Source organism: Aythya marila (genome assembly GCF_965140915.1).
Source record: "Aythya marila genome assembly, chromosome: 24".
In the NCBI taxonomy this organism is placed as follows: Eukaryota; Metazoa; Chordata; class Aves; order Anseriformes; family Anatidae; genus Aythya; species Aythya marila.
In genome coordinates this window covers 1,657,541-1,671,450 of record NC_139065.1, presented here as the reverse complement: position 1 = coordinate 1,671,450, position 13,910 = coordinate 1,657,541, and the positions used below count along the sequence as shown (strand labels likewise).

Sequence of the window (13,910 nt, the reverse complement as noted above, 5' to 3'; positions counted from 1 at the left end):
ATGTAGAAGAGCCCTCTCTCTGTGGTCATGTGTTGTGACACAATGGAGTAATGTAGGGGAAGAGAAGAACAGGAAGAAAAATACTCCTAAAATAATGCATATTTAATTTAAAGAGCACATATTATGACATTCTTCTAAAAGGCAGCCTGGCCTTAGAAGTTCCTGTTAGGCCACAGACTTGCATTATCACAGATAGGGTCAGATTGTTTCAACTGCAGATTGTTTCTACTTCAACAAGTAGAGCTGATCTCATCTGAACCATAACAGAAAATGTCACGTTGAATCATTTTTTAAAATTTTCAAAATTATTTGATCAAATTGAAACGTGAGGTAACACCCAGTAAAGGCTGAACAATGTGACTTTTATTTCTTGCAGTGAAGCACGATACCCACTAGGGGACACCATTTCCCCAGCTAAAAAGGGGAAAAAAAAAAACAAAACCCACCAAGAATAGCCCAGCGCAGGACAGCACTCAACTAATCCTGTGCTAATTTTCTACACCACTCAAACTACAATAATCCTAAAGTTCTTCTTCACAGCAGAGTCTGAACTGCATGGCATAAAGTTTAGACCCACAACTACACAAGAAACTGCACAAGTGCTGCCAGGGACACCACAGGATTTCCACAAGAACATTGCAACATTAAAAACTCCCACAAACAATTTATTAATATAAGCTGAGTGAAAGGCTATTACACTTCTCAAAATTGATTTGAAAATAGCAAAAAGTGAGCAACCGAGTAGCCTTGAGGGCATCCATCTCTCCAAATTGAAGTTCTCCTTGGAAGTACAGTTGGCATCAGATAGGAAGCAGTGCTTCACTAAAGATAATCCAACCTTACCCTGATCAAGAAAAAAAAGAAAGCAACAGACTAAATGTGCTCTGGTGAACTTTGATAAATCCAAAATACTGGCCACAGAACTTTGTCTCTGCTCCCAAACATACTAAAGCTAGAGCATGAAGTTTCAAAATTAGTGTGAAGAATCAGCCTAGCCATCAATAGCCTAAACCAGCCACCACTTCATCCCGTCCTGCTTCAGGATAGCTATGTAGAAGGCAGTGCAACCAAAACAAGAAATACCAATTAGTGTTAGTACTAACAGGTAATTTCATTTCTAATTAAAGCTTTCCTTTAAGTGTGGCAAGTCTGATATTGTTGCACCCTGAGGGACAGACCAATTATAATAGCTGCAGATTTTGTACATAATTAAACCATCCCCTACTGCACAGCGTGCCTGTTCTATAGAAATGTTATTTATACAGTGTTAATTAACTGGACTAAAATTAGCAATACAAGCATTGAGATGCAGGGTTTAGTCTGTCACTAGTAATTGGTATATAATCAGTGCCCGATGCTTAATAAGAGAATTACAGAAAGGGGGAATGATCTCTGACTATAAACAACTTTTGTAGTCTCATTATGAATTCATCCTCACCCAAAAGTTACAAGCAAGGAAATCAGGCAGAGAAAATTGAGTTTGTTTGCATTTTCTCCTTGCTGAGTTTTCTTACATGGAAGCAACTGACTTTTGTCTTTTATTTACTTAGCATTTGAAAGATTGCAACTGAACATCCAGCTGTCTTTCATTTCCTTTTATTAACAACTTGTAACATCACCACTGGAATGCATGTAAAACATTTACCTAGACACAGCTCGCATATGAAAAAGACAATACTTTTCTTCAATCTGTTTACATCTGACAATGTACTTGTAGACAGACAGTTACGTTTTCACAGACATTTTCCATTTGCTGTCCCAACCAGCCCATCCTTAACAGCAGAAGCATTATATTAATCATCACTTTTCAGCAGTTCCTGAAGGTAGACTGAGTTGGCATGATAAGCATTCATCCAGTTAAACTGTCTGTAACTTTTCCTGTAGTGCATGTGAGACATTGCAGCATAGTAGTTTTGCCATGCTTGATAGTAAGATCTCCAGTAGTTTTTGTAACTCCAAGCCTCTTGCAGAAACTCAGGAACAGCATCATCCCAAGAGCCACAGGAGCACTCATCTTCAGTTTTTCTTGTGGAAGGATTAGGGCACTGATGGTAATGGTTTTTCTTTTGTTTAGAATTTTGTTTCAGAATTTTCTTTTTTGCTTTATTTTGCTTCGGGACTTGCGATAGCTCCTTTGACTTCTCTGGTGTAGGACAGAAGCCTGTAAGACCCTGATGAGTGGTAGGAACAGCATTCTTCTGAGTATCTGAAAATGCTTCAAAGCACGAGTTATTTTCACTGCTGTTGGAGGAAGCCCTTGAACTGTACGAACCATCACTGTCACCAGACACACCATTTGCTACTGTTTCTGTATTATGTTCCATCTCTTTCCACTCTACATCACCATTTCTGGGGAGTTCACATTGTTCTCCTGGGCCTGAATAGTTTCTTACAATTTCAACGTCTCTCTCCAACCCTTCTTTAATGAAGTATTCATAGTCCTCAACAAACTCTGAGAAGTTCCAGGGATTGTTCTGCTGCTTTTTGAAAGATGACAAGCAGGGTATTCTGGGAAGATTTTTTTTCAATGCTTCTTCATCTGGAGCCTCCATGTTATTACTTTGTACACCTATTCTGGAGACAGTTTCTACTCGCTTCTTCTGTTCTGTGTTGCAACTGGAAGTTTTGGGGTTTCTGCTACCTTTTTCCACATTTGCGGAATTTGAGCACTTTTTCACCAGCTTTTGCTTCAGAGCCTTTTTTGGCCTCTCTACAGAATTTTCGCCTGCAAGATCAGAATGAGGCTGACGTACCTCCGCAAAACTATTTTGAACAGACTGAAGTACTGGTTCCTCTGATTTGAGACACACAGTGTCAGAATTCACAGAAGCACCTGTACAGACAACAGGTTTGACTTCAACCTCCCAGTCTTCAAACTGATCCATCATTCCAGGAGGTATAGGCTCTGTACAAAAGGGAAACAAGCAGGCACTCAATTAAGTGCATCCTTCCTTCTGGAATTCAAATGAGTACTGAAGGAAAGCTTTGCAAAAGCATGGATAAGATGTTAAGACATTTTTAAGGATGCAAACCAACCTCTTCACTTCTTGAAAGAGCTCAAATAACCAGAACATTTTCTTCATGGAAAGCATCAAGAAGTTGATTAATACAACAAGCACTGCATTACTCATCATCTATATTCCATATCTTATTTAATCAGGTAAAAAATTAGTAGTTATGCAAGAAGGTTAAGTGCTACATTTTTGGCAGAACAGCTTCTGGTAAAGCATGGCAGCAGATCATCTCGTTTCAATTATTCTTCCCTTCTGCTGTATCTTACAGCCTGAGAAAGGCTTAATACTGAATTCCTGGAAATTCAAGTAATTATGCACTTGCTTATGCAACAGCTGGATTCTGAGTTCCTGTCCCTATCTGTAGTCATGCACTAAGTTCTTTTCCTATTTCTTCCCACAACTGCAGCAGTTACACAAGAGGTCAAAAGCACTGGTGATGAGAAGTCTAACTGCACCAAAAATAATGCCACTATAGCAGAGAAGATGCATGTCAGTTCAGTGTTGATGTCTGAAGCATTGAATGAGCAGCAAAAAGCAACCAAAAATAAATAAAATATATATATATATATATATGTAGCTGCATTCACAGGAGAGAGCATACCTGGTAAAGGCAGAAGCTGAAGGTTACATTTCTGAGCAATTTTCATCATCATGTTTTCTTCCTCTCCGCGGCAGCAGTAAGTCACAGATAAGCCTAAAGTTCCTGCAATACATAACAAAAAGTATAATTACCTAACCAGACCTACATAAGCCGGTGCAACGTCAAGAAATCCACAACTGTGCTTTTACCAAAGCGCCCAGCTCTGCCAATACGATGCATGTATGTTTCCCAATCTACAGGTACATCCAGATTGACAACCAGATTCACTTTTTCAGCATCAATTCCACGAGACGTCTTGAGAAAACAAAAAAGGAAACAAGGGGAAAAATAACTGAATACGCTGAAAAGAAAATTAAAGAAATACAACAACACATTTGGGAATAACTGCTCATGTAGTAACTTCTAGTTGTTAAAACACACCATATAGTATCTATGAATTTCCAGTGAGTTTACAGCAATACACACGGAACAGGCACGTTGCACTGGGATAATGAAAACTAGGGATCATTTTATTTATTCCTTCTGCACAGCTAATACAAACAAGCATATTTCTTCCCAGCATTAAAAAAGTCAACATGACAACACGCAGATTTTTTTTTTTCCATGACAGAACCTCAAGTAAACAACAGAAGAAACACATTAACCACCCAAAAAAAAAAAAAAAAAAAAAAAGCTGAGTGCTTCAAACATAACCACTGCTCAATCTGGAGCTGTTTGGGATATAACTGTTGTGAGTATACTGCACTAAATAAAAACTTCTTCCCATAGCTCCTATCCAAAGTTAACACCTCTGCTCCTCTGCAATCTCTACAAACTTCTAGCATCCAACAGCTAAATTAAAACTGATTTTTGGAACAGATGATCAGCAGTAGACAATTTCAAAGTTTCACAGTGTAAAGTCAAACAGCACTCAAGTCACACATTTTAACAGTACGTGTATGTTCTACTCAACATCAAGACAAATCTATCTCAAACAAACAGCTTTATTTGCAACACTCACACATACTGTGAAATACTAACTCACCAAGTCTGTGGAAATCAGAACTCTACAATGGAATTGCTTTAATTTAGCCATAGCATCAAGTCGTTGATTTTGATTCATACTGCCTAGAGAAACAGAAGTTAGAATGAATAGCTCATGTTCTTCGGTTTCATGCCCCTAAAATTCTTGAAGACACTGCTTTGTAAACTGTAGTTGATATGAGAAATAAGGTTGAGAGAAACTTCTTCAAACATCAGTTCTAAATGAGTACACAGGAGAAAAGCAAAACAAGCTTGAGACTAAGAATTATTTTTTGGCAATGCATTTCCTTTTGCTCCTTTGAGAAAGAAACCGATTACATAGATACTTAACCCATTTGAATAACATTGGCTTTAGACAAATTTTATTTTACAATCCCAGAAAAAATGCTGAAGTAAAAATTCAAAGGAAGATTTCTAATAAACATTTGAAGCTTTTTACAACAAAGCTAGAAATAGAGATGTAAATTCAACATCTGCATTCCCAAGCTACAAGCTACAAATTTAAGCTTTCCCTTTAAAAATAAAATAGTGCACTTGTCTAAATACTCATAATATGTTTCTCAGACAAATTAGAAGACTGTAAAGTTCATCAACGTAAAAATGTAATTAATATTTAGGTCTTAAAGACCTATGAAGATTCAAATGCTCTTCTTAGCTACTCAAACAGAAGCCATACAAACCAAGCTTTTAGGATGAATTTTCCTATCATAGGTCCCAGCTGTGCACAATTTCAACCAACAGAATCACAAAGTTTTGAATGGGCTTACCTGAAATGCACTCAGCAGGAAAGCCTCTGGATGTTAATATTTCAGCTAGATGTTGAGCCCTGATACAATACACAGAATGAAAACAGTAAATAAAACTACATATCTACCAGCCCACGTGCATTTCTTAACAAGAGACTACTCTTAATAGTCAAGGATTCCGTTCCAAAATTGTCACCATCATCTTACAGACAGTCAGATGGACAGATGGACAAAAGCAATAGCGTATTAGGTCCCACTGTACTCTAATGTACAAGATACTTCTGTGTTAAAGCTTTACTTTCAGTATTTCTGATCTGTGTTTCTGAAATTTATAAAGGTCTCAAAGCAGTCCGCAAAAGATCTATAGACGTTTACCCATGAGTGGGTATTATAACCATTGCTTTTGAACATGCTTTTAACAGATTTTATTTCAGATTTATTACCTGCTGTGCAAATTTGAGAAGACTAATGCTTGATTAAATGGAATCTTGCTGAACAACTCCTGTAGATGCTGGGTTTTTTCCTCAAATGTTTTATGCGGAAGTGGATGGGAATTCACGATCTTATAATACTGCTTCAACCCTGAACATGAAACCAAGGAGACCATCAGATGAAAGTTTCCATAAAAAGTATGCAAAGCACCGTGCTGCTATCAACATGTCACTGCAGTTAAAACGAAGACTTTTAAACATAAACACAGTTGACAAATAAGAATATAATAGACAGGTTTTCCTTAAACAGACGAAACACAAAGAATTTAAAACTTTTTAAAGATGCATGTTTTGGTTTTAGGATACTCTTCTAAATCTATTGATAAGATTATCAATAAAAATGGCTCACCAATGAGACTTAGATCAGTAGGATTCAACCTCACAAACGTTGGTTCTCTCATATACCTGGTCAAAGCATTAGCTAATGATTCAGGATAAGTAGCTGAAACAGCAAGCATCTGTTTATTGTCTGGAAGCGAAGAGTAAATCCAACTATGAGAGAAAAAAAATGGGAATGACTAAAAAACACGCATCTAATCTGCAGATAAATGCATAGGGTATGTGGTTTTCTTACTTGATTTGCTCCTGAAAGCTGCCTTCTTCTAGAAGCTTATCTGCTTCATCAAGAATGAAGAGACGGATACTAGCTGTATTCAAGTAGTCCAACTCTATGAGCTGTTTTATTCGACCTATGTATGAAAAAAAAGTAAACTGAGCTTCACAAATATTAACTCAAAGGTTCTGAAAATAAGTTTAACAGAACTTAATTTTTAAAATTCACTTTAATAAGCCTTCAAAAAAGGTATATTTAGTATAATTTCTTGCTAAAAATACTATCTTGGTCTAAGCATTTTTGTCACTGCCCTTTGGGACCCTCGTCTATTATTAATAAAAAAAGGAAATCAAACTTCAAACATAACATTTTTGCACTGTGAAATATCACGCAGTACCCAATGAAGTACAACGCTGCATATCCTCACCTGGGGAACCAACTGCTATGTGGCATTTCTTCAGTCTGACTTTGTCCTGGTTCAAAGGCGTCCCTCCAATGAAGACATGGCATTCCAAACCTTCCATTTTTATTCCAATAGTTGTGATTACCGCATGGATCTGCACAGCAATCTCTCGTGTAGGAGCCAAAATAAGAGCCTGCAAGCGTCAGAGAATTATATCCAAATGCCACAAAACGGTTCAGAACCTTAAAGCACGGCAAGAAGCTGTGATAACGTCAATTATGGTTTACATATGATTCGCTACATGACCTGAGATAAACTTTTGATACGAGAACGCTATCTATAGGGGTATACCACACAATTACACATAATAACACAGGCAAAAACACGAGTCCCACTGCCCAGAACGTTGTTTTCCCAACAGAAACAACCGATCCCCCCCCCGCAGCCCGAGGCGCACCACCTCACAGCAGGGCCCGGCGCTCACCTGCGTGGCCGGGCTCTCCAGCATCAGCGCGTCCAGGGCGATGGTGGAGAAGACGCAGGTTTTGCCGGTGCCGGACTTGGCCTGCACGATGAGATCTGCAAGGAGCCGCCACAGGAGTCAGGGGGGCAGGCGGCGGCCTCCAGCCCCGCGGCCTCCCCCCACCCCGCGCCCAGCCCGCCGCTCACCCAGCCCGCAGCGCCCCAACGGAATGGCCTTCAGCTGCACCGGGGAAGGCCTGTGGAACCCAGCCGCCTCCAGCCCCGCCAGCACCGGCTCCGACAACAGCAGCGACCCGAAATCGGACGGGCCCCCGGGCACCGCCACATCCCGCGTGCGGATCCGCTCCCTCCCGCCCGCCGCCTCAGCGGGCGCCGCCATCTTGGGAGCGGGGAGCGGGCGCGCGGCCTCTCGCGAGAGGCGCCCTCAAAACATGGCCGCCAGGGGGCGCCCCGGGGCTGACGGCGCCGAGCCCGGCCCTCAGGGGCAAAGAGGGCTGCGTTGGGGCTTGTTCCGTGGTTTGTGTGCGTTACCTTGACGAAATTATGTAAACCTCGTAAAAAGCAGCCGGTGGAGCTCGCATCTTCGAAGTGTGGAAGGTGGCGGTGCTCGTTGCTGGTAGATCCCAGAAGTCGGACCTGGGATTTTTGCATTCAGTTACAAATTACTCGGGGTTTTCAGTAAACTGATGACTTCCCGGTTTTCTGCAGTCAGTGGAAACGGTCCCCCTGCCTGTGATCTGATTTCACGCTCTGGCAGGGAATACTGCTACTCAGTGGGGCTTTATCTGTGCACGTATTAGAATCATAGACTCATCAAGGTTGGAAGCAACCTCCAAGACCACCCAGGCCAACCATCACCCTGTTACCAACCAAACCTACTAAACCATGTAGGATCGCCCATCCTACAGCTTGTCTTAAACCTGGTAGCTCTGACCTAATTAGGAACGAGGTAACGCAGGCAGAAATGAAGACCATCTGCAGGAGATCAGGGGGTGCAGGCCACCCCTCTGAACAAGATGAGGGCATGGGACACACCATCCACGCCTGCCCATGCTTGCCACAGGGCCAGGGCCGGCACGTTGAGTCAAGGCACAGGCTGTGCTTTGGGGGGTAATCGACACAATACATCTTTTCAGCTAATTTCCTGGCATTTTTTCTACCAACATTAGCAATTATTTCCTGTTTACAGCAATAAGTGAGGCTGTGGCTCCCCACTGTGAATCTCAATAGATGCATTTATCTACATAGAGGCAGTTAATGATTATGTTTATGAGGCAGCAATCCTTTATACCAAGACAGACGAACCTTCAAAGCTAGACAGCCTTTCATACCTTCCTGGGCCATTTGTTTTAGGAACCGCACAAAAGCTTACACTTAGAAATATCAGAGAGGACAAAACCACTGTACTGCAGGAGGGAAATGAAATGAACTGGAGATCTTGCCACAAGCTCCACAAGTAGGAGCTTTAATTAGTGCATAAATCTGAACCCTGGGGAGAAAGCCGGGCTCAAGACACATGGGAGAACAGCCTGAGCACTGGACAGAGGGAAAGGCAGCGCCAGGCCAGAAGTAGTAGGAGGAGAAAACAGGGAAGTGGTCAGAAGAGAGGAGTGAGAACAGAGGGGGAAAGGGAGTTGTGCAAGGAATGGAGCTGATGGGTCAGCAAAGGGATGATGGAGAAGGCTGCAAAAGAGGAGGACAAAATCGACCATGTTGGTAAAGCAGCCTCAACAAGCTTCCTGGCAGCTGGTGCTCACAGTACATATAGATGTGTTTGGGGAGATAGCAGCCACCGTTGATCTCTAAGCTGTTCTACTGTAGTGAAATACCAGGGAAAGTTTGTTCTGACCCCTCTAGATTCAGCCCTCAAGTTTCTCATTAAACACTCTGAGTCTGGGATATGGTTGTACTGCATGTAGAAACAGGGTTTATAAGCTAGGGTACTATTTAAAAAAAAAAAAAAAAAAAAAGCATAGCACTCACTTCAGCAAAAGCCAAATGTATTAATATTCGTATATGCATTACTTACTCTACCCTGTAGATCACTTACTTTAAATCATGGATGATTTTATGCATATCAGCTTTTATTGTCATAGCAGCAGTTTAGAGGCTCTGGACATGCGGCTTCAATTCATTGCAATGGGATTTGAAAAATCTCAACAGTGACTTCTACTGTATAAGCACATACACTGTGTCATTATTCTTACATTTCCAGGCAGCCTAAATGAATTGTAATGGCTTTTGATGTACCACAGTCTCTGTTACGCTTTTGAAATTCTTCATGTATATATTCCTTATGGGAGGAAAAAAAGAAAAAAGAAAAGAAAAGTCTGGCAAATTCTATTCACTTGTTATATTTTATTATGATGATCTCTTCTCATGAATATCTGAGTACCAACGACAAGTGGGGCCCCACAGCACAAAGACAGTTTCTGCTTTGGAGAGCTTACCTCTACGAAGTCGGGACAGGCCAGATGGTAGGGGCAAGAACTGTGCCACAGAGCAGAGGCAACAGGCTATCCACATGCATTCTGTTAGTTCCAATTATTTTTTAATTTTTAAGTGGATATTCCCCTTGGTCCTCAAGGGGAAATGAGCCTCCAACATGAGATAATTCTCTGGATACATCTGGAAAAGGAGACAGACAAGGAGACCTGGACATAACGAATGCTTTGATTAAATACAGCCTCTCATAACCCTTTTAAATTGATGTGATTTAAACAGACAACAAAGAGCAGTTGGAAGTGTCTGTGCCCATGGGGGAAGGGCAGAGGAATGATAAAGCATCCATAAGCAATGAACTGCTTCCCCTTTCCATCTTCCTTGCATGTTTGTTTTTTTTTTTCCTCTCCTGAGGTAGCAGGTATGTTGCAGTACAACTTAGCAATTTGGATACAGACATCATTGTTCTCTGCTGTATACTGTTAATGGGACATTCAGACACATCACCTTAATTCAGAAAGACACTGCAGTTTGTAGGCATTTATTCAATTTTCTCAATCTCCACTGGAATCTTCTGAAAGGGTTTCCAAACCATCTCGATGTCTGTATGCTGAGTAACACTACGACACCACGACAGGCAGATTCATTCCTCTACCTTTGTCTTTGGCCCTTCCTGACCAGGCTGTGTCAGATTCAGGTCACGCTTCTACAGCCACACTCGTTCCCTGCAGCATGCACAGTCTCTGGCTGCAAGTTGTGGGACAGGCTCTGTCTCTGCCTTCATTTTGCACGATTTCCAAAGTAAATCCATAGACAGTTGCTAGCTCACACTAGTCAGCCACCCCAGTCATTTCATGTGAGGTCCATAATACCTGGTGCTTCACATAAGCTCCAGCTCCAGAAGTGTCTGCAGGGCTCGTCTACCTGGTCAGGTGCAATCAGGAGCTTAATTCTTCCTGCACACTTAGCAGGAGCCCCGGTAGCTGCTGCTGTTAGAGGCATGACTCAGGGCAAGACTAGACTGTCTGATGAAGCAGATGCTCAGATCCTCAAAGCTTTTGCTCTTGAAGTGTATCATTTGATCTAATGAAAGGTTTTGCTTCTCCCTTAAACCTTACACTCAGAAGATCACAACTGCTACTAACTTTGTTTTAAAGTCTCTGTATGGTGTGCCTTCTGCCTTGAGTCAAAAACGTGCTTTTGCCTCTGGGTTTCAGATTCAAAAAACCCACAATGTGCCTCCCAGTGAAATACTCATTATCAAATTATTTCGACTGATTCAAACCATTGCATAAAACATAGTTTGCTCCCTGGGTAAGGTAGCATGAAGGAACCAAAAAGTCACAAAGCATTTCTCCCATCCTGGGTGCAGATGGGTGTAGGCAGAGTACACCATAGCAGGTTTTCATTTCTCTTTCAAGGGAAATACCAGGGATGCTTGGGTGCAGAATGATGCTACTGCACTATGTAGAAATGATATGCACACTGCACAGGAAAAAATAAAGCATGGATCTTGGAAATTGGTGGCATTTATACAGCCAGTTAGCTGTATAAACATCAACCTATTTCTCATCAATGTTAAAACAGTGTTGCATTGCTGTAAACTGAAGTCTGCGTGTAGCGGAGTCCCTCAGCAGTGCCACCTTTCCTCCATTGCAAACACCCAAGTGGCTGCTAGGAAAATCATTGGCAGGATGGCTGGCGATATTCCTGCAGATCATTAGCACACAGCACCGGGGAGAGCCTCACGTGGCCTCACATGCCCGAGTCCAGGGGAATAAATAGCAATCCTCAACTTTGGGGACTGGTTTTACCTCAGTGACTCTCAAGTACTGAATTCACATTGTAGATATTCGCGGGTCAGCCCAGACAAGAGAGATCCGCAGTTTTGCCATGATATGGCTTTGCTTTTGCTTGCAGTAAGATTCAGAGGAAGGAATCATGTTCAAAGCAGCCTTTAGAAAACTCGACAATTAATCTGAGTACTCTGCAGGCAGAATCGGTCCTGGTAAAGGATTCAGATTAGTAAAAGAAGTAGGTAAGACCTTCTGAGCTGTAATATATAATAAAAATAACTGCATTTTAGGAAAGGATACAAACCAACCTGCACCTTCTGGGGCTTAGGAAAAAAAAAAAAAAAAAAAAAAACACCTCACTAAATTTTCCCATAACTGCTGACTGCACACTTCCTCAAAACACTGCTCACTGCTGCTTTGTCTGTGTTATGATCCCACCTGATGCTTTGTCCCACTTGATCCAGAGGAAGGTGTCCCTGCCCGTGGCGGGGGGTTGGAGCTAGGTGATCTTTAAGTTCTCTTCCAACCCAGACCGCTCTGTGATTCTGTGAGGTGCATATTACATATTCAATTTTCCATCCAAGATTAATTTTCCTCATGAATCTATATATTAATATATCAGCTTTGGATACATGACCTTATAAAGCACCTGAGAGGTGCATGCTGATGATATTCAAGGTCAGGTTCTTGCTATTTCAGACTGTAAAGCACTTGCCTTCAGCAGCAAGGCAGAGGTCCATACCACGTGTTCAGCATTCAGCATGCATCCGAAGGCTAACGCAGAGTGCAAAGCATCATCTTGACATCTCGAGTATCAGTTCTAAGTACTCACCAGTGATTTATCAATCTCTTCTTTCTGTGGAACTTTTTCTTCATCCGCTACAGCTAAATTCTTCTATTAACTCTTTTGAAGACCGGGGTAAACTGCTCCCAGAGAATTTATACTGGCTTCCAGAGCTGTCAGGCTGCGTGTATATCTTCTTAAAGTACATTCATTATAGATTTGAACATTGTTACTGTAAAAAAAGCACCTACCTTCTCTTATTCCTTTAGCTTCAGATGATCGTGTTTCGTATCTGCCAGGACATGGAGTCATTCAGAACGAGTCTTGGTTTCCATAATATTTAAAAATATTTTTAAAGTGAGATAATCTCATCCTTCTTTCCCAGATGTGTTCAGATGAAGACAATGAACTTTCTCTGTTCTCTGCAGCACATGGGAATGGCTCTGAGTGTGGTATGTATTTGTGTTTACACTGCCATGGTAACTGTGTTTGTTCTCTGTACAGTAGGGCACATCACCGTGAAAGGGCCATTGAAATTAGCATAGACAGTGACTTCATATTCACCACCAAAATTTGACTCCAAGCGCCCTACACATTCATTTTTCCTTTGAAAACAGGATGGATGGCAAGTTACCAATGAGTAGCAAGTCTTTGAGGCAGCTACTTCTTTCTAAGTCTTCTTTCTTGCTTTAGTTGGCAAAGTTTTGGATTTTTTCTAGCAAGCCAGGTGTATGGAGTGTTATTATATTACAGACTCATAGAATGATACATTATAGAATTATATATTATTATTACAGAATATAATTGTTATACTATGTTATGGAATATTTAATAATAATGACAGGGCCTTACATCCGTTTAAGACTCCTTTCACTGCCCTTGCGGTGAATGGATTTGATTCCTAGTTGGCCATGACCTTCAGAAGGATCCAGAAGAACTCTACAAATTCCAGTTAAAACACAAATTATACAGGGGAGTCAATGCAGAAGCAGGTACAGATGCTGCTGTTTCCAGATTTAAAAAAAAAAAAACAAAAACAAACAAACAACAAAAAAAAACCTTCATATGCACTCTCAGCAGTAATCTGGAACTGAATGCCAAAAAAATGCAGTGCCAGAGGGCCAGAAAGTAAGCAGCACTTGTCACTCCTACAAATCGCCCCATGCAACTTTTAATGACCATGACTTACAGGCAAAGACATTACTGTTTTATTCTTCCCACATTCCAGTTCCAGTCTTTTTCTGACCCTTCACTACAGCACACATGAATTAAATAGCAAGCTCTCCCAGGCAAAGGCCTTGCATTATTTATCTTTACTGTTTTGGTACTGAAGGAGTTGAGGAGGAGAGGGCATGCTAACACACAGATACATGAAGACATGCGTTACCCTTTCTTAAAGCTGAATATTTCTGAGGAGAAAGTTAATAAAGTAAGTTCCTGATTCTCAGATATATAAATTACCTCTTTGTCACTGCCAAGACTGAAAATTAAATGAAAACTATTGAACCTTCTATGTCTTAAAAAAAAATAAAAAATTGATTTTAATGTTAGTGAAAGATGGGTAATAATGTAGA

At 41.1% G+C, this 13,910-nt stretch overlaps 1 protein-coding gene across 1 annotated transcript; it reads right to left on the bottom strand.

Moving 5' to 3' along the window:
• Window positions 1-1,565: 1,565 nt before the first annotated feature.
• On the bottom strand, window positions 1,566-7,705 carry DDX20 (DEAD-box helicase 20). The gene is made up of 11 exons (XM_082778214.1): window positions 7,501-7,705; window positions 7,316-7,410; window positions 6,856-7,024; window positions 6,450-6,564; window positions 6,225-6,367; window positions 5,828-5,966; window positions 5,406-5,464; window positions 4,640-4,722; window positions 3,804-3,909; window positions 3,616-3,717; window positions 1,566-2,905 (listed from the first exon to the last, which is right to left on the bottom strand). The coding sequence occupies exons 1-11, from the start codon at window positions 7,691-7,693 to the stop codon at window positions 1,794-1,796; spliced, it is 2,316 nt and encodes a 771-aa protein (XP_082634340.1). The 5' UTR covers window positions 7,694-7,705; the 3' UTR covers window positions 1,566-1,793.
• Window positions 7,706-13,910: the final 6,205 nt, after the last annotated feature.